Raw genomic sequence first — 22,408 nt, 5'->3', positions numbered from 1 at the left:
ACTGCCAGTCGAAGATGCACCCTATAATAGTACTGTTGTGCTGTTTTTAGGGATCTACTACAAAATCGGAAGTCAAAGATCCTTTGAGTTTTACTGTTTTTAAAAACCTGCTGCTAAACGTGTGGTCAAAAATATTAGTCTACATGACAATTGCTGTTTTTAAGAACTTACAACAAAAACAAAAGGAAGTTAAGTCACCAAATATTGCTTGTTCTTCTGTATCTCAAGCCGGGTAAAAATGTTTTGACAATTTCCAGGCTGATTTTAGTATATTTTCCTGACATTATTAAAAAGTAATATGATATTTTTCTAAATGCAATAGATGAAGTGTCTCCATGACTTTGAAGTCTGACTCTCGGGGTGTAAAATGTGTGAAATGGAATTGCATCCTCAGCAATTAGAGACAAAAGTAGGACAGCCGGCTAAGAATGAGGGAGCTGTATTTGAATTATACCTCCTCTTTTTTTTTTCCACCATCAAAGGTGAAAAAGCTTCAAAAAAACCCCGGCGTGCTGTCTGTGACGGTCCACGGCACTAGCAGAATTTTAATGTTTGACTCAGAAGACAGGGTGGTGTGTGTGTGTGGGGGGGGCGGAGAGGGGGGCTGTAACACGGCTTGAAACTCATCCTCTGTTACGTTGGGATTTCACGGGTCTTGATCTCCATTTGCTCCTTTAGAACCCGAGGGATGAGCAAGACAGCGCTGTGGGGGGAACAAAGTGTTCCTCCATCACACGCACCGTCTTCTCATCCGGCAGGTGATGTCAAATATAAACCGCAGGATATAAAGTGACTGCCTAGCTCCGCCCACTGAATCTCCCTTGGCCATCGCTGCTTAATATCCTTTCTTGCTGCGCCACACACACACACACACACACAATGTGCAGTGTTGTGCAGGGCATCCGTGACTCGACATGATGCTGCTCTTACTTTCGCTTTCTCTTTATGACGTTCACAGAGGCCGATCCAATTCAAAGCAACCTGGTATGATAGGCCATGATAGGCTCCATAGAACTTTACTTAAAGGCAAGGTTTCCCCATCCAAGTACACTAACGAGGGTGCCTGGTGAAGTGTCTACGTGTCATATGTCCAGTGTAAAGTGGTTATTGTGATAATTCTACGGTTTCCTTTTAACACGTTCGGCCATCTTTTCTGGTTGTTTCCGCACAGGACGGCATGGGCAGCCTCAGAATAACAGAGAAGGGCATCAAACTGGAGGGGGACTCGGAGTTCTTACAACCGCTCTATGCCAAAGAAATCCAGTCTAAGCCGGTAAGTCACTTTCTTTCTTATTTTCATTAAAGATATTATTAATTTTTTCAAATATTTAAATACATCATTTTTATTTTATATTTCCGCTATTAGTAAAAAAATTACTATTTTCTACAATTTATTTACACATTTATTTTATTATTTTATTCTAATTATTTTACACAATTCCTTTTATAAACTATTATTTATTTTGTCAAATGTTTAAATTATAATTTTAGGTACTGTATTATAATTTTCCGATGTATTAATACCATATTTTTCGGACTATAAGGCACAATTAAAATCCTTTTATTTTCTCAAAAATAGACAGTGCGCCTTATAACCCGGTGCGCCTAATGTACGGAATAATTGTGGTTGTGCTTACCGACCTCAAAGCTATTTTATTCGGTACATGGTGAAATGATAAGTGTGACCAGTAGATGGCAGTCACACATGAGAGATACGTGTAGACTGCTATATGATGGCAGTCACACATAAGAGATACGTGTGGACTGCAATGAGACTCAATTAAAACAACACCAAAATTGTATTATGTTCCATTGAAAATATAGAACATTACACACGGTTATATATTTTCAATGGAACATATACAATTTTACACACGGATCTCGAAAATCGATCAAAATATTTTGGTACGACTTTGGTAAGCTATGAAGCCGCACCGCTTGATGGATTGTACTGTGCTTCAACATAGGAGTATTATTATGGTGTGTGTATAAGGTAAGACATATTGTCTGGCGTTTTGTTTCGCAATATTATGCAAAAGCAACTTTTCTTACCTTCTGGTACCTGCTGAACTGTATTTGGGATCTGCATAAATCCTGAAAATTTGTGCGCGTCTGCCTTTGTAGTTGATAAGCATCATCTTTTTCTCTATCTTCTTGTCATGGGACAGTCATCCTCCGCTGTTGCCATTTCTAATATAAAGTAGTGTAAAGTTCTAACTTATATCTGTCAGTAAACTCGCCATGAAAGCGCTAAAACATACCGGTGTAGTGAGTTTACATTATTCACCCAAGGAACTTTAGTTATTAGAGAGTTCCGGTCGGATGGTTTTTCACGGGACACATTTCTGGAGTTGTTGTTGCACTAGTTGTTGCTCCGTTATCGATTTAAGTAAAGTCTGAATGTTATTAAAACAGTTAGCTCCATCTTTTGACACTTCTTCCACCCCCGTCCTTGCACGCTACACCGCTACAACAAAGATGACGGAGAAAAGATGGTGCCGAAAGTAAGGCACGTAAATAAGACCGCCCACAAAACGGCGCATCCTGAAGCGACTGTCAGAAAGCGGCTTGAAGATGATCTGTAAAACATAATCATTGCAACATTTTGACCAAAAACCACCATTACATGTTATGTAGACCACAAGAAAGTGTTTTAAAATAATATAACCCCTTTAATGCGCCTTATAATCTGGTGCGCCCGTATGAAAATAGACCTGACTAGACCCAATCATCAGCAGTGTGCCTTATAATCTGGTGCGCCCTATGGCCCGTAAAATATGGTACCTGTATTTTTTATTTGTATTTTAGATTACTTATTTTATACAATGTGTACCTAATTATTTCACATAATTCTTTTTTCCAATACATGTATAAAATAACTATTTATAAATGTATTTTCATTTGTTGAACAGGAACGATTAAAAGCAACGGTTGTGTTACAGTTAATGTGGCCTGACTCCGTTAAAAACTGGTTTACAGCAGGTTTCTGCTCTGCAGCACAAAAAGAAAACAGGTTCAAAACAAGAAACCCACGAAGGCAACAAGAGACATCATGCTTGCATCACTTACACACATACTTCAGTCCAGGTCTGTCAGTGCTCACTGGGGAAGCTCTCCAGCAGAAACCTTCTGTATTCCTAATGTGGAAAGGAATGGTGTATTAAAAGCCGGGACAAAGAGAAGTTCTTGTGATCCGGGCGTGTCCACTGCTCACAGTCGGAATGAGGGCACTCAGAGCTTAGACACAGAGAGTTATTTTTGATCTTGAGTAGACATTGATGGCATGATCGTTCATGTAATTTGGGACATTTGCCTGAGAGAGTACAGACCAGTGATGAACCCAATCAGGAAGTCTTCTATGAATCTTGTAGACTCTGGTATATGCCACATCCTTAGTGGAAAGTATCCAAACGGTGGGATGGTATTATATAGGATTATGGCATGTAAATAAGTTTTTAGAAATAGAACGTGGCAGGTACAGTACAGTCGGATTTTGTTGTAAACATACAGGGTTTTGTTTTTTTTATGTTCAGGCTGTGCTCTGTTTAGGGAGACATAAATCCAGACAGACCGAATTATATGTATAGTTTGTTGCTGTAGAAAGTGTTTAAATGGCCAGAATTATTGATTTAGATGTACATAAAAGCTTCTTGGGTGAGTGAAAGTACATGCGTTCAGTCTTTTTTACATTGATCGTAAGGGGGTTATCCCTCAACCAGATGTCCGGGTGTGGAGGAGGGGGCTTGGCCTGTGGGCCTGCCGCGGAACAGGGTGTTGCCAGGACCGGCCTCGAAGACAGCGACAGGTGCGTAGATGGCCCAGGCCTTTATTAGCAGCAGCCGTGATGAGACGAGTAGTTGGAGTTGGAGGTGCTGCTGAGCGGACGCAGGAGAGAAAGACACTTTGCTGAAAAGCAAAAGACTTTGCACTATTATATGAAAATAAAACACTCATATACCCGGAATTCCTGGCTTGTTGGGCGCCAAATGTAGAGGGTGCCCTCTAGTGGGTTCTTCAGACCACCACACACTGCCAGGAGAGCCAGGAATTCCGGGTATAACACTGTTTTATTTTCATATAATAGTGCAAAGTCTTTTGCTTTTCAGCAAAGTGTCTTTCTCTCGTGCGTCCGCTCAGCAGCACCTCCAACTCCAACTACTCGTCTCATCACGGCTGCTGCTAATAAAGGCGAGAGGTGATTAGATAACCAGGCCCACCTGGGCCATCTACGCACCTGTCGCAGTCTTCGAGGCTGGTCCTAGCAACACCCCGTTCCGCAGCAGGCCCGCAGGCCACGGGCCCTCCACTTTGGGTTTTGAAAATCGAGTGACAGCTTAGATCAGGGGTCACCAACGCGGTGCCCGCGGGCACCAGGTAGCCCGTAAGGACCAGATGAGTAGCCCGCTGGCCTGTTCTAAAAATAGCTCAAATAGCAGCACTTACCAGTGAGCTGCCTCTATTTTTTAAATTGTATTTATTTACTAGTAAGCTGGTCTCGCTTTGCCCGACATTTTTAATTCTAAGAAAGACAAAACTCAAATAGAATTTGAAAATCCAAGAAAATATTTTAAAGACTTGGTCTTCACTTGTTTAAATAAATTCATAATTTTTTTTACTTTGCTTCTTATAACTTTCAGAAAGACAATTTTAGAGAAAAAATACAACCTTAAAAATGATTTTAGGATTTTTAAACACATATACCTTTTAAATTCCTTCCTCTTCTTTCCTGACAATTTAAATCAATGTTCAAGTAAAAACATTTTTTTTATTGTAAAGAATAATAAATACATTTTAATTTAATTCTTCATTTTAGCTTGTGTTTTTTCGACGGAGAATATTTGTGAAATATTTCTTCAAACTTATTATGATTAAAATTCAAAAAAAATTGTATTGGCAAATCTAGAAAATCTGTAGAATCAAATTTAAATCTTATTTAAAAGTCTTTTGAATTTCTTTTAAAATGTTTGTTCTGGAAAATCTAGAAGAAATAATGATTTGTCTTTGTTAGAAATATAGCTTGGTCCAATTTGTTATATATTCTAACAAAGTGTAGATTGGCTTTTAACCTATTTAAAACATGTCATCAAAATTCTAAAATTAATCTTAATCAAAAAAAATTACTAATGATGTTCCATAAATTCTTTTTTTTATTTTTTCAAAAAGATTCGAATTAGCTAGTTTTTCTCTTCTTTTTTTCGGTTGAATTTTTAATTTTAAAGAGTCGAAATTGAAGATAAACTATGTTTCAAAATTTAATTTTCTTTTTTTTTTGTGTTTTCCCCTCTTTTAAACTGTTCAATTAAGTGTAAATATCTTTAATTATTAATAATATCATAGAGTTAAAAGGTAAATTGAGCAAATTGGCTATTTCTGGCAATTTATTTAAGTGTGTATCAAACTGGTAGCCCTTCGCATTAATCAGTACCCAAGAAGTAGCTCTTGCTTTCAAAAAGGTTGGTGACCCCTGGCTTAGATGGTAAATGAGTCTGATGGTTTACTGCGTCAAAAGCTTTCCTCTTATTTTCTCCATGTATATAAACGACCTGCCATCTGTATGTGAGGATGTTAATATTCATATTTATGAAGATGTGATGGTTATTTATACTTGGGGGGGAAAAGACGCTGAAACGGTTGCTAAAAAACTTACAGCAGCCATGGAGAAGGTGGCAAGATGGCTACATTACTTTAGTCTTACATTAAACATTAAGAAAACGGCAACAATGTATTTTGTAAACAAATATACAACGTCATCCTTTCCAAATATAACTGTTGATAAGGAAATAATACAAACTGTTAGTGAATATCGTTACCTGGATGTCATTTTAGACCCAACACCTGGCTTTAAAAAACATTAAATAGATGTGCCAGAGTCTTAAGTACAACATAAAAATTGTTCAAATGTATCAGGAATTCGTTAACACTGGATGCAGCTCGAAATTATTTTAATGCAATGATTATGTATCGTTTTTATTATTATACGACACGTTGGTCCCAGGCAAGCAAAATGACACTGAGGCCATTGGAAACTTTGCACAAACAATCACTCAAAATCCTTGACCGAAAACCACAACACCACCACCACTGTTTAGTTGTCCAAAAATATTGATTGTTAAATGTTGTCAACATTCAAAGATTGGCATCAATACTAATGGCCCATAGAATCCTAAATAACACTGCACCAGCGCCACTTAAGCACTTTGTCTAGTTTACATCTGCTGTGACAACTAGAAACACACGAGCCTCCACCAGGGGGCAGTGTAGCATACCCAGATGTAAAACCTATTTTGCACAATCAGCATTTTCAAATAAAGCGATAAAGGAATGGAACGACCTCACAAGAAACGTGTAAAGTCAAACAGATTACTCTTTATTCCCAGTCGAACTTAAAAAGTGGCTTCGGAGCAATCAAAGCTGCTCACACGGTCACTGAGGTGGGCATTATCTTTGACCCTCATGTCAACTTAATGTGTATTGTATTTATGCATGAGAACATTTTGTTGTGATGTGTGTTTGTTCAAATCATGGTTGTTTTTTGCAATTGATGACATATGTGAAAAAGAGCATGTATTGTCTACGTGATGATGTAAATTAGAGGTGTGGTTGTAATATAAAAGTATGTGTCAATGAAAGGGCATTTTATGACTTTTCTTAATTTGATCACATGCTATAGTATAGTTTTGTTATATTGTATTGCATGTTTTTGTAGATTTTTATTTTAGGTAACCAGGGACTGCAGATGGAAATGAGCTATTTATATATTTGATCTTAATATCTCTGTGCATTGTCCCTTCAAATGAAGACTAAACTAAACTATATGACCTTTGTTTAATGCTGACCTGATGTCTTCTGTGAACAATAATAATGGGTAGAATTGTTGGAACGGAAGCCGTGTCACGGAGAGCCTAATGCCGAGATTAACCAATTGATTAAAAAGAGGTATGAAACTAGCAGCGTGAGTCTTCAAAAAGGTCATGTTTGGATTGTTTACATCATAAGAATGTGAACTACTTAAGGGACACAAAGTTTGACAGACCTTTGACAGATGTTATTACTAATTTATTACATGTTTAAATACTTATTTTACATAATATTTCCCCCCTATTTGTTATAGTTATTATCTATTGTTTACAATGTTTAAATAATTATTGTGCATATTATATTTTCCAATATATTTGTAGTCAAGTCAAGTCAAGTCAACTTTATTTATATAGCACATTTTCAACAACTTTTTAGATTGAACCAAAGTGCTTTACAGGTTAAAAAAGCATGGAGCAAACAAAAAAACACCTATATTATTATTATTATTATATTTTAGATTACCTATTTGTAGTAAAAGGTTTACCTAATTATTAGAATTATTTGCAATATATTCACTTGTGTATTTATTTAATTTATCATTATTGGTATCATTGTTAAGGAATTATTTTACTTACACATTTTCCCTATTATATATATTTATTCATACGTATTATATTATTTAATTGTTTACATATTTTAATAAATACTTTACATATTATTTTCCCCAAAATATATGTAGTAATATATTATTGTTTTGTTCAAATATTTAAAAAAAGTTTTAGACAAATATTTGGTATACATTTTTGCCCAGATATTCAGTATGTATCAATATATGTATGTCATAATCACTTATTTTTTTATTTTTTTTTAATAATTATTTGGTATAACATTTGTTCACAAATATATGTATTAATATATGTACTATATCATCTAATTTATTACATTTGTAAAGAATTATTTTTTTTAATATTTTGACCATCTTGCAGCTAAATATTTTATTTATACCTATTATTTATACCTGCATTACCCTTTCCATCCTTACCCTTTCCATCCTTTGTAACTGAGCTACTGTGTGGAACAATTTCCCTTGTGGATCAATAAAGTTTGTCTGAGTTTAAGTCTAAATAGGGCAGACAAAACATAAACAACCCTTGCGCTGCAGTTGTACACAACAACAGTTACATTTGTCAATTTAAAGTCAGATTTAAAAAAATTGCACTTGTAGTAGATTATGCAGGTGTAGCTAATGTTGTGGCCAAAAAGAGCAGCACAATACTCGGCTATAAGAGCGACTAATACACGCATTCTAAAAGTTAAACACTAACCAAGAGATATTTGGATGGGGGAGGAAAGCAATTTCTGGCCTGGCTGCACTTAAATTACAATTCAATGTTAAACTAATGTGCAAAAACAAAGAGTCAAGCAATGGATTCTTATGTATTTCTTATTTTCTTCAAATGTGTTCTTTTTTTTTCCCCTGAACAAACTGCACGGAGGTTACGGAGATTTCGGTTCACCCTTGAAGCAGCCTCAAAAGAAAAGATGTACAAATGTACAACAGAGAGTTTTCTTCCTTCTTGGAATGTCTGCATTCTGCTGGGACAAACATGCTCTGTTGCTATGGTAACGAGAGATGATTTGGGGGGAATGGCTCATTTGACAGACCAAATGTGTCCATGTTGATACTTCTAAAAGTCAAGTAAAGGAACCCTGCAGAGTCATATTGTTGCACTCCAGTCCTGTAGGTGGTGTCAATGTGTTACAAAGTGTTTGTGTTTACAGGCTATGTTGAATGAATACGTCAAATTTGCCAAAAGATATGGTATTAGGTTTTTTTTTGTAATATTTTGAGATTATCTTGCTGCTCTTTGAATCAGCCTAAAAATGTCAAAGCTACACAAACTTTGACACGTGTTGATCGGTAGTTAAAATTGTTGCTCCTATATTTATCTGAACATAAGAAGGCAATGAACAAAGAGATTAGCTCTAGTGTTGGCCCTGGGATGAGGTGGCGACTTGTCCAGGGTCCGAATGCAGCTGGGATAGGCTCCAGCCACCCCTGCGACGCAGAGAGGGACAAGCGGTAGAAAATGGATGTATGAATGGATGGCTTTCAATTTAAGTTTGTCCACCAGATGGGGCTAGTTTTTCCCGTTTAAAGCATGCAGCAAGTGTGCTTTTATCATTTTCCTCAAGGTTGCTTTGCTAATAATATGCAAAGTGTGTCACTATTAATGTTGGCTAAGTTATATATTTAAAAAAAAAAAGTGTGAATGTATTATTACATCAAGAATATTTGTAAAAATATAATTTATGTTTTATACACACAGTACAGGCCAAAAGTTTGGACACACCTTCTCATTTCAATGCGTTTTCTTTATTTTCATGACTATTTACATTGTAGATTGTCACTGAAGGCATCAAAACTATGAATGAACACATGTGGAGTTATGTACTTAACAAAACAAGGTGAAATAACTGAAAACATGTTTTATTTTCTAGTTTCTTCAAAATAGCCACTCTTTGCTCTGATTACTGTTTTGCACACTCTTGGCATTCTCTCGATGAGCTTCAAGCACACCTGTGAAGTGAAAACCATTTGAGGTGACGACCTCTTGAAGCTCATCGAAAGAATGCCATGAGTGTGCGAAAAAAGTAATCAGAGCAAAGGGTGGCTATTTTGAAGAAACGAGAATATAAAACATGTTTTCAGTTATTTAACCTTTTTTTGTTAAGTACACAACTCCACATGACATAGTTTTTTTATATTTTTATTTAGCCTTTATTTAACCAGGTAAAATCCCATTGACATCAAAGATCTCTTTTCCAAGGGAGACCTGACCAAAAGGGCAGCAGCAAGGTTCCATTAAAAACAGTAAACAACACATAAAACATCAAATTTACAACATTAAAATGTGCTCACATGACACATGTGCATACAGACAAGGTAGACTGCAATCCTTTCAGAGAAACCTAAATGCTTTCTTGCCCAGTTCAGATCTTACTTTGGGGACGACAAATTGCAGAACATTCATTGAACGAAGATTGTGACTTCCTTGTTTCTTTGTTAAAAGACAAGACGGATAAGATGGAGTGATACCCAGAATGGTTTTGTAGATGAACACATACCAATGATTGAGGCGTCGAGCACGTAAAGACGTCCAGTTAACCATTGAGTATAACACACAATGGTGAGTAAGGGGAGCGCAGTTGATGATGAATCTCAGTGCCCCGTGGTACAACCAGCAGTAGCATTCATGTACAACACATCTCCATAATCAATAACAAGTAAAAAGGTTGTTTCCACCAATTTCTGTTTCACAGTAAAAGACAAGCAAGACTTGTTTCTATAATAAAATCCTAGTAAAAGTTTCAGTTTTTTTACAACATACTGAATGTGCTCCTTAAAACTCCAGTGGTCATGAATTAAAAATCCTAAATATTTAAAAGAAGATACTAACACAATTTGTTGCCCATTTCTTGTTAAAATGTTCTCACACAGTGCTGATCTTACAGCTTTTGATGTGGTAAAGAACATACACTTTGTTTTCTCTGCATTTAAAACCAGTTGAAGATAGCAAAGTTGTTCTTGTACTCTGTCAAATGCATGTTTTAAATATTTAAAGGCCTCAGCAGGAGTGCGTGCCGTGCAGTATATGATGGTATCATCAGCGTAGAAATGGAAAGTTGAGTTCGGAATATTCTGTCCAAGATTATTTATGTAAATAGTGAATAATAAGGGGCCCAACACAGAACCTTGAGGGACACCCTTTTTCACTTGCAGTACGTCCGAGGAGGAACCCTCTATCTCATGGGTGTCAAACTCTGGCCCGCGGGATTTGGCCCGCCATGTAATTTCACTTGGCCCTTGAGGCGATATCAAAATAACACTAAAGCTGGCGCGCCGATTAAATACAGCGGCGGTGTATATTGCAGCCCGGAAGAGTTAGAGCTGCATGGGATTCTGGGTATTTGTTCTGTTGTGTTTATGTTGTGTTACGGTGCAGATGTTCTCCCGAAATGTGTTTGTCATTCTTGTTTGGTGTGGGTTCACAGTGTGGCGCATATTTCTAACAGTGTTTAAGTTATTTATATGGGCACCATCAGTGTAACCTGTATCGCTGTTGATCAAGTATGCGTTGCATTCACATGTGTGTGCTCACAGAAGCCGCACATATCTTGTGACTGGGCCGGCACATTGTCAGAATGGATGAAAAGCAGACGTTAAAGGCAATGCCTTTAAGGCACGCCCCCAAGACTGTGGACTACGAGATATAATGACTGATGAACACCTTCGTTCGATAAGGAAGGTTGCCTCAGCTCAAAGCCTGAGCCCCGAAATTAATGAACCAGCATCCAAGAAAAGATGCCAGGTATCTGGCTTGGGCACATCAGATTTGATCAGTGTGTTGCAATTTGAGCAGTTAAAAGTCCTGAATGGTTGGTTTATTCATAGTTATTTTATTTTCAAATGTATTAGCCTGTGGAAAAAGTTAATGTTGATATTTACCTCAGAAGGCTGCAAATAGAAAAGAGGCATTCAATTTTTATTTAAATTGTATTTGATATGCCATTGATATTTTTAAATTGTTATTATTATTATTTAAAACTCGATTTTGCATGTCACTATAAAGTTATATAAGCCTTGTTTGTTCAATATTCAATGCAAAACTTGTTTGGGTCCCTATTAAAAGGTTAATTTGTTCAACTTTGGCTCGCGGCTTTGTTCAGTTTTAAATTTTGGCCCACTCTGTATTTGAGTTTAACACCCCTGCTCTATCTGAACAGCCTGAGTTCAACTTGTGAGGTAATTTGCAAACCATCCAACTGCTTGCTGAGAAAAATCAATAGCTGAAAGACGTTAAAATAACATGATCAACAGTATCAAATGCCTTTGAAAAGTCAATAAAGAGGGGACAGACAGCACTGCTTCTTGTCAAGAGCTTCATAGTTTTGATGCCTTCAGTGACAATCTACAATGTAAATAGTCATGAAATTAAAGAAAACCCATTGAATGAGGAGAAGGTGTGTTCAAACATTTGGTCTGTACTGTATATGTTTTTGTTTTAAAAGATGGACTAAAATAGGAAAAACATTGCAATAACCTCATGAGAATTTGTTTTTGGACTTTTTTTGCTGTCAGAGTTACACATTTTGGAATACCCTTATTATGAAAAACACAAATGTCCACTGCGGAGGATGCAAACATTTTTAAAACATTTTTATATTAATAAAATGTTTTTTTGTTTTTTTCCAGACGTTTTCTGTCAACAAAATGAGTGATGATATTTAGGAACCTCCCGGCAACGTTTTAATGCATAGTCCCATGATTGAAATATGAGCCTGTCCAATGAGAGCATGACCACTGAAAAGCTGCCCAATCACAGGAAGGTACGACTTAAAGGCCTACTGAAATTAATTGTTTTTATTTAAACGGGAATAGCAGATCCATTCTATGTGTCATACTTGATTATTTCGCGATATTGCCATATTTTTGCTGAAAGGATTTAGTAGAGAAAATCGACGATAAAGTTTGCAACTTTTGCTCGCTGATAAAAAAAAAACCTTGCCCCTACCGGAAGTAGCGTGACGTCACAAGCGGTAGTGCTGCTCACAATTCCCCGTTGTTTACATGGAGCGAGAGATATTCGGAGCGAGAAAGCGACGATTACCCCATTAATTTGAGCGAGGATGAAAGATTCGTGGATGAGGTACGTGAGAGTGACGGACTAGAATGCAGTTCAAGAGATATCTTTTTTCGCTCTGACCGTAACTTAGGTACAAGCTGGCTCATTGGAATCCACACTCTCTCCTTTTTCTATTGTGGATCACGGATTTGTATTTTAAACCACCTCGGATACTATATCCTCTTGAAAATGAGAGTCGAGAAGGCGAAATGGACATTCACAGTGACTTTTATCTCCACAACAATACATCGACGAAGCTCTTTAGCATGAGCTAACGTGATAGCATCTGTCTCAAATGCAGATAGAAACTAAATAAATAAATCCCTGACTGGAAGGATAAACAGAAGATCAACAATACTACTATCAGGAGACACCGAACCAAACACTGGACATGTAAATACACGGTTAATGCTGTGCCGCCTGTCGAAGCCTGGCAATGCTGTTGCTAACAACGCTAACTTAGCAACGGGACCTCGTCAGAGCTATGATAAAAACATTAGCGCTCCACCTACGCCAGCCAGCCCTCATCTGCTCATCAACACCCGTGCTCACCTGCGTTCCAGCGATCGACAATGCGGTCGGCGGCCCGGAGACGTAGGAAGTCAAGGTGAGGTCGCCGGCGCTAGTGTCTGCTAGCCAACAAAGTCCTCCTTGTTGTGTTGCTACAGCCAGCCACTAATACACCAATCCCACCTACAAAGTTCTTCTTTGCAGCCTCCATTGTTCATTAAACAAATTGCAAAAGATTCACCAACACAGATGTCCAGAATACTGTGGAATTTTGTCGAAGAAATCAGAGTGTCCAATAGGGTCCAAACACTTCCGTGGACCTCGCGACGTCACGCGCATACGTCATCCTCCAAAGGCGTTTTGAACCGGAAGTTCCCCGGGAAATTTAAAATTGCACTTTATAAGTTAACCCGGCCGTATTGGCATGTGTTGCAATGTTAAGATTTCATCATTGATATATAAACTATCAGACTGCGTGGTCGGTAGTAGTGGGTTTCAGTAGGCCTTTAAAGGCCTTTAAAGGCCTACTGAAACCCACTACTACCGACCACGCAGTCTGATAGTTTATATATCAATGATGAAATCTTAACATTGCAACACATGCCAATACGGCCGGGTTAACTTATAAAGTGCAATTTTAAAATTCCCGCCACACTTCCGGTTGAAAAACTCCTTTGGATATGATTTATGCGCGTGACGTCACAAAAGCAACGGAAGTGGTTGGACCCCATCGGACCCGATAGAAAAGCCTCTTGTTTTCTTTGACAAAATTCCACAGTATTCTGAATCTTTTGCAATTTGTGTAATGAACAATGGAGACTGCAAAGAAGAACGTTGTAGGTGGGATCGATCGGTGTCTTAGCGGCTAAGTACAATACTGTAATATCTGTGATATTTGCATTAGTGTACTGTGTCTTTAAGGGTTTGGGGAACGCGCATGCGCGAGTGAGTTGGCGGAGAACTTGAGTGTGTGTGATCGTGACTTTTGGCTAACAGCAGCTCGTGTATGTGTGTGCGTTACTTTTTGAACTACAACCAGTTACCGCTTGTTAATAAAGCGATTGAGCAATTTGTTTAATGGACACTGGAGACTGCAAATAAGAAAGTTGGAGCCGGTGGAGCAGCGGACTACAGCAACACCAACACCAGGAGGTTGTGTTGTGTTTTGAGCAGGATAGCAGACGCACTACGGTGAGTCTAGCTTTGGCTTCCAAACATTTGATCGATTGCCCGTACGTGCGTGTCGATATGTGCATGTGACGTACGTAACTTTGGGGAAATATATGTTTCTTGCCGACTCTGATGGCGGCCGGGGTGTCGTCAAAAGCGTACAACGCCCGCCGCCGCATCTAAGTTAGCTACGCAGCTAGGTTAGCTTCTGTTTTTTTAGCTTCGCCAAGCTGAATATTATTAATCGTGTATTTACATGTTCATGGTTTAATAGTATTATTGATCTTCTGTCTATCCATCCAGTCAGGGTTTTTTTTTATTTAGTTTCTATCTGCATTTGAGACTGGCGCTATCGCGTTGGCTACGTAGCTAGGTTAGCTTCTGTTTTTTTAGCTTCGCCAAGCGGAATATTATTAATCGTGTATTTACATGTTCATGGTTTAATAGTATTATTGATCTTCTGTCTATCCATCCAGTCAGGGTTTTTTTTTAATTTAGTTTCTATCTGCATTTGAGACTGGCGCTATCGCATTGGCTACGTTGCTAGGTTAGCTTCTGTTTTTTTAGCTTCGCCAAGCGGAATATTATTAATCGTGTATTTACATGTTCATAGTTTAATAGTATTATTGATCTTCTGTCTATCCATCCAGTCAGGTTTTTTTTTTATTTAGTTTCTATCTGCATTTGAGACTGCTGCTATCAAGTTGGCTACGTAGCTAGGTTAGCTTCTATTTTTTTAGCTTCGCAAAGCTGAATTATTAACCGTGTATTTACATGTTCGGTCACTGTGAATGTCCATTTCGCGTTCTCAACTCTCATTTTCAAGAGGATATAGTATCTAAAATGGTTTAAAATACAAATCTGTGATCTACAATAGAAAAAGGAGAGAGTGTGGAATCCAATGAGCCAGCTTGTACCTAAGTTACGGTCAGAGCGAAAAAAGATACGTCCATCACTGCCTTTCAAGTCCTTCACTGTAACGTTCCTCATCTACGAATCTTTCATCCTCGCTCAAATTAATGGTGTAATCGTCACTTTCTTGGTCCGAATCTCTCTCACTCCATTGTAAACAACGGGAATTGTGAGCAGCACTACCGCTTGTGACGTCACGCTACTTCCGGTACAGGCAAGGCTTTTTTTATCAGCGAGCAAAGGTTGCGAACTTTATCGTCGATTTTCTCTACTAAATCTTTTTAGCAAAAATATGGCAATATCGCGAAATGATCAAGTATGACACATAGAATGGATCTGCTATTCCCGTTTAAATTTTAAAAAATCATTTCAGTAGGCCTTTAAGCAGGAAGTAAAAGGAGTAAGAATGCGCGCCGACTGAGACTGCTGTCAATGCACGGACTTTGTTGTTCCAACAATGTTCAACGTACTTGCACGCGTTGTCCAACTTTAATTAAATTACCCATACTTTTCAGTATTCAAAACGTTTAAGGAGTGTGGCGTTATCAGCAGCATACACGCAAGTGCTGCGCTATAAGCAAAGCCACAAGAGTCAGGGCGTTATCTCTGACCAAGAAGTCGGCTGAGGAACCATGATTAGTCGGCCGCAGACGGAGCGTAGCGGGCCTGACGTGCGCCACATTAAAGGACACAGCATTAATAGTGGAACGGCGTCTACTTTTTTTGCAATTATTCAGCTTAAAGGGAGGATTACTAAAGACATTCTAGCTAGTAGCAACTGATGCTAACACGCTCGGTTTCAATCGGGGGACTATAAACTCCTATTTTTGCTGGGCATTTTTACGCTTATTCAGTTTATCTTTATACTATAGAATGTATTATTTGAACCTGAGTCTTAGGCCCCTTCTACACTAACCTGGCTAAGGTTATCCAGGGTAAATCCCACCTAACCTTATCCTTGTACACACGCACACAATGGTCGTTTAAGACCCCCTCCGTCAGCCGGCGAAACGCGACCTAGTACGCATGCGCGTAAAATACCCACGTCATAATCACCTCCAGTGTTGCTTTGTGTGCAAGTTCTTACATTAAACCTATCTGAACAATATCCAATGTTGTGGTATTTCAATTAACTGGAATCCAGTGTGCTGTGGGGCCCTATTGTAGTGAATCACACCTGAGCCATCATAAATAAATCAAATCTTATATGTAATATTGGCCGCATTTCTGATAGTTGTTTGTGTGCCATGTTGTTCCAGACCACAGCAAACGTTACCCAGCTTGCAAAGATTGTAATAAATCCATAAGAAGAAGACAGTCTGCCGTTTCCTTTAACTTGGACACACAAATCTATACCTTTGGCCATTCTGAGACCGTTATTTCCAGGAGTTATCTCACCCTCTGAGTAGCCTCGGATTTACTAATGTTTTCCAATGTTGTAAAAATGTGTAGAATAAATATTACATTTCAACATTTCTGTCAACAAAGATTTGTGTCAGCCTTCGCCTTAAAATAGCTAATATAGACACTTACATTATGTGTTGCCTTCATTATAAGACCTATATAAGGCTTTTAATTTTTTGCAGCTCCAGACAGAGGGGTTTTTTGGGGGTTTTTTTTGGTCCTTTCAACATTTTGGGTTGCCGACCCCTGCACTAGCCTTTTGTTTCTGCTGTTAAAGAATGTAATTATTCGGCTTACACGCCGCCTTCTATCTCTGCATCCTGGGGTCATGCCATCAGCCGACATGCGCCACTGTTACACATTGGAGACTTGTGTATAGAGTGCAATGAACAATACTATTGTTAGTATGTCGTTTGGACTTAAAGGACTAAGTGGTTGTCTTTGTCATCCCGCAGGGTCGCCCTCTTTTCCTGCAGTCGTCCAGAAACGTGTCGGTCAACGTCGTCAACAGCAACAACCAGCTGCTAACGCAACTCGTCACAGGTATGATGCAGCTCCCGACACACTTTGTTTTCGCTTCTTCTTTTAAAAGTCTCCGACGCGCTGACGACATCGGCCGCAACAATATTTTTCTCTGATCCTTCCCTTTTCAACATTTGTTTGTGCGTGAAAAGACGTTTCAAAGACATTCGACGGAGACGTTCACACACAATATAAACTGGAAATTGGTTTGAAAAGGAGAGCCTCATGAACACACACTTCATGTTGAAAGTGAACATGTTCCTTGAAGGAAATGTAAGAAAAATAACTTCAAGTAATTAATACAATTTAAAATCATCAAATATATGTACATGGAGGGAAATCTTGAAAAGGGGAAAGGGAATCCAGGACACATGGACAAGGAACTGTAAAGTAATGATTAGATTGAATGGTCTACCACAGGGGTCGGCAACCCGCGGCTCCGGAGCCGCATGCGGCTCTTTAACCACTCTGATGCGGCTCAGCTGCATACTTGCCGACCCTCCCGATTTTCCCAGGAGACTTACGGATCTCAGTGCCTCTCTTGGAAATCTCCCGGGGTAAATATTCTCCAGTTTTCACCCTTACAACTAAATTAAAATCTCCCGAGGCAAATATTCTCCAATTTACACCCTAACAACTTAATCAAGGGCATGCCATGATAGCACTGCATTTTCTGATCCTCTATAGCCTGTACAAACGCCGTGCCAGCCCGTCCACATGGTGTATGTAGCTTTTACTTGCGCACGTAGAAGACAGCAAGGCATACTTACTCAACAGCCACACAGCTTACACTGACGGTAGCCGTATAAAACAACTTTAACACAACTTTAACACTGTTACGTTACAAATATGCGCCACACTGTGAACCCACACCAAAAAAGAATGACAAACACATTTCTGGAGAACATCCGCACCGTTAAACAACATAAATACAACAGAACGAATACCCAGAATCCCATGCAGCCCTAACTCTTCCAGTCTACATTGTACACGCCCCCCCCGCTACCACCACCACCCCCCCACACATCAACCCCCTTCCCCACCCCCCTTCGTGCGTCGGTTGAGGTGGGCGGGGTTTGGTGGTAGCGGAGGGTGTACAATGTAGACCGGAAGAGTTAGGGCTGCATGGGATTCTGGGTATTCGATGTGTTGTGTTATGTTGTGTTACGGTGCAGATGTTCTCCAGAAATGTGTTTGTCATTCTTTTTTGGTGTGGGTTCACAGTGTGGCGCATATTTGTAACGTAACAGTGTTAATGTTGTGTTAAATTATACGGACACCGTCAGTGTAAGCTGTGGGACTGTTGACTAAGTATGCCTTGCTGTCACTTTCGTGTGAAAGCAGTAGCTGCATTTAACATGTGGCCGAGCGGGTACGCTTTGTGTACAGACTGTAGAGGGCGCTAAAGGCAGTGCCAACACGCCCTACATTTCGGGTGTCTCCCGGAAAGACTGTGAGAGTTGGCAAGTATGACGCTGTCAAGCGCCGTTAATGTAAAACTAGCGGGCCGTACTAACATTAAATTGTTATAATAAGGTGCGGGCCGGGGCGTGTGCCTGAGACCCCTGGTTTAAACATAGCCCTAAAGGGAAAAAAAGCTTTGTATGCAGTGTTATTTCATTTTAAATTTCAAAAGAGTTTTGTGGCTCCCATTGTTATCTTTAATATGTGAAACTCGTCAAAATGGCTCTTTGAGTGGTAAAGGTTGCCGAACCCTGGTCTACCAGAACAAGCAAGGGTATTAGTGGTCAGAGACTTGAAGGAACTTGAACAATATCAATGAAAAAGATGATGATGATAAACAAGTGGAATAGTGGGGAAATGTTCCTTGTTTATTGTGTACTGTGTGCAGAGAAACAGTGTGGACAAGCAACATGATGGAAGAACAAATGAGCTGCACAAAATTCAAGTCTTTTGACTATCATGATCATAAATGCTATGAGTTAGAAAATAACATTGACCCAGATATTCACTTCTATCAGGACTCTAATGTGGACTGTGAGTATTATACTGACGAACAGTTTAATTCAAATGTTAAAATGGAAGGCTTTTCTGTGATTCATTTCAACAGCAGGAGTCTTTACAGTAACTTTTCCAAAATTAAAGAGTATCTTAAACAAATACAGCAAAGGTTTACCATAATAGCAATTTCAGAGACTTGGTTGAGTGATAGTAAGGAATTACTGGATGGATTAGAGGGATATGAAATGTTTTGGCAAAACAGGATGAACAAAAGGGGAGGGGGTGTTGTATTGTTTGTGATGTCCTCTCTCAAATGTAGGCTGATTGCTGACATGACAACTGCTATTGACAATCTGATGGAATGTGTAACTATTGAAATCAGTGTTGAAAGATCCAAAAACATATTAATTAGTTGTATTTATAGAACTCCAGGATCATGCATTGATCAATTTAATAAGAAAATGTTTGAGTTATATGAAAGACATAATGATAAGGTGATCTTGATTTGTGGTGACTTCAACATTGATTTGATGAAATTTAATGATCACATGAAAACCACTGATTTTGTTAATCTTATGTTTAGCTTGAGTTTCTTTCCACTAATTGTAAAACCTAGCAGAATAACAAAGGACAGCTTAACACTGATTGACAATATTTTTATATATGTATTTGATGGGAATAGAAAAAGTGGACTCTTAGTGACTGATGTAAGTGATCACTTGCCTGTCTTTGCAGTGATGCAAATGAACAAGGAGACAAACTTACAAACAAAAAGACAAATAAATAACTTTGTTAGAATAAAATCACCAGAAGCAGTTAAGGCATTCAAGGCTGATCTTTTAAATCAGGATTGGCAAAATGTTTTTGTGGAGGACACTAATGAAGCATACAATACATTCCTGGATATATGTCTGACACTTTATGACCGTCATTGTCCATTGAGAGAATATAAGCAAAATACTAAAAAGAGGGAGAAACCATGGATAACAGGGGGTTTAGTGAAAGCCTGTAAAAAAAAAAAAAGGCTTTACAAGGAATTTATTAAGCATCGAACAACAGAAAATGAGGACAAATATAAAAAGTATAAAAACAGATTGACATGTATCATGAGGCTGCAACAAAAAAACTATTATGAACAATTGCTGCATAAACATAAAAATAATATCATTGAAACCTGGAATGTGCTTAATACAATGATTAAAAAATCTAGCAAAAAGGATTTTACAGCTTATCTGGTAAAAGATGACAACTCAATTTTTGAAAATATAGAAGAAATAGCTGAGGAATTCAATAAGTTTTTTGTGAATGTTGGCCCAAATTTGGCAAAAAATATACATTTTAATATGAATGATGAGAAAAAGTTAAAGCGTGTATCTGACATTAAAAATTCAATGTTTCTTGGCAGAGTTTGTGAAAGTGATGTGTTAGAAGTGGTCAGAAAGTTTAAAAACAAAAAATCTGTCGATGGTAACAACATGGATATGTCACTTGTTAAAGAAGTGGTGGATTGTGTCCTGAAGCCGTTTACTTATATATGTAATAAATCTTTATCAACTGGAACTTTTCCTGACAAAATGAAAACTGCTAAAGTTATTCCAATTTATAAAAATGGTGATAAACACAAGGTCTCAAATTATAGACCTGTGTCTCTACTACCTCAATTTGCAAAAATTCTTGAGAAATTATTTGTAAATAGACTTGATCAGTTCATTGACAAACATGAGCTACTGAATGATCAGCAGTATGGCTTCAGGAGTAATCGATCTACATCCCTAGCAGTGATGGACTTTGTAGAAAACGTAGCTACAGCAATAGAAAAGAAACAACACACCGTTGGAGTATTTATTGACTTATGTAAAGCTTTTGACACAATCGATCATTCCTTACTTCTGCAAAAATTGGAAAACTATGGCATAAGAGGTGTTTCACAACAGTGGTTAAGTAGTTATTTAAGCAATAGATCTCAATATGTGGAAATTAATAAGACTAAATCACAGCCAAGAAGAGTAACTTGTGGGGTGCCACAAGGCTCGGTATTGGGACCTAAGTTATTTATACTATATTTAAATGATATTTGTTCAGTGTCTAATAAATTGAAATGTATTATGTTTGCAGATGATACAAATGTATATTGTTCAGGAGAAGACTTGAAGGAAGTGTTGAGGATAATAGAGGTTGAGTTGATTCAGCTAAAAAATGGTTTGATATTAATAAGTTGTCATTAAATGATAAGAAAACTAAGTTTATGGTGTTTAGTGGTGCAAGGACAAACTGTGAAGCAAAATTAAAATTAAATCAAGTGGAAATTGATAGAGTATATGAAACTAAATTCTTGGGAATAATAATTGATCATAAATTATGTTGGAAACCGCATATTGAATATATAAAGGGAAAAATATCCAAATCCATTGCTATTCTTTATAAAGTAAAACACATGCTGAATAAGAAATGTTTGCATATGTTATATTATTCTTTTATTTTTCCATATTTAACATATTGTGTTGAAGTTTGGGGAAATGTTTATAAAACAAACGTAGACCCAATAATTAAACTTCAAAAAAGGGTCATTAGAATAATACACAAAGCGTGCTACTATGAACATACCAATCCATTATTTATAAGTTCTAATGTGTTAAAATTTTCAGATATTGTGTTTTTAAAAACAATGGAAATTATGTTTAGAGTAAAGAACAACAGCCTTCCAGCTTGTATTCTTAGGTTATTTCAATTAAGAGGAGAAAACTATAATTTACGGGGGATATTGGTTTTTGAAATATGTAAAGTAAGAACGAATACAAAATACAAATGTATTTCAGTTTTAGGAGTTAAATGGTGGAACAAGCTCAGTTATGAGTTGAAGACATGTACTTCTTTGTTAAGGTTTAAGAAAACATTGAAAGGTGAAATAATTGAAAATTATAAAATATAGCAACGATTACTTTCATCCCATTGATTTTTTTTTTTCTTTTTAATGTTGATGTTCCAGGTAATCTTATTTTCAGTGAAGGTATAGGATAGGCAAATATAAGCCTTGGCTTCAGCCTATTCCTTTTTCGGTCATGCTTTTTCTTTTCTTTTCTTTTTGTGTGTAAATGTGTATGATTGTTATATATGTATAATTTGTACTGTCACACAAAATGGTTAATGGTTGATTATATGACCGAAATAAACTTATTTCATTTCATTTCATTTCATTTCAAATTTGTTTTTGGAAGAGTTTACTGAAGTATGTTTCAAAGTGTATCCCTCACCCATTTAGGAGTTTTTTAAATCAATAACCACTTATAAGGTCTCTGAGGTCTCAACTGCGATGTTTGCGTATATTTGAATTTAAAATGCGCTGCCAGACATGACAGTAAAATACAACTGCCGTAAGTATACATGTACTGTAAGTACAGTACAGCGTACACCCACAGCATTCCAGTGTGAGGGAGGGGCTCATA

At 37.7% G+C, this 22,408-nt stretch overlaps 1 protein-coding gene across 4 annotated transcripts in view; it reads left to right on the top strand.

The window, feature by feature from the left end:
• The window catches only part of sgcd (sarcoglycan, delta (dystrophin-associated glycoprotein)), a 523,297-nt gene that overhangs the window by 382,335 nt on the left and 118,554 nt on the right, over window positions 1-22,408 (top strand). For all 4 annotated transcript variants that reach the window (XM_062048869.1, XM_062048870.1, XM_062048868.1 and 1 more), the window contains exons 3-4: window positions 1,172-1,273; window positions 16,937-17,024. In XM_062048869.1, the coding sequence (XP_061904853.1) occupies window positions 1,172-1,273; window positions 16,937-17,024 (190 nt within the window). The remainder of the gene's footprint in view (window positions 1-1,171; window positions 1,274-16,936; window positions 17,025-22,408) is intronic.

The sequence above is a fragment of the Entelurus aequoreus genome, linkage group LG05, assembly GCF_033978785.1.
Source record: "Entelurus aequoreus isolate RoL-2023_Sb linkage group LG05, RoL_Eaeq_v1.1, whole genome shotgun sequence".
NCBI classification, from domain to species: domain Eukaryota; kingdom Metazoa; phylum Chordata; class Actinopteri; order Syngnathiformes; family Syngnathidae; genus Entelurus; species Entelurus aequoreus.
This window is presented reverse-complemented; position numbering and strand designations above follow the sequence as displayed.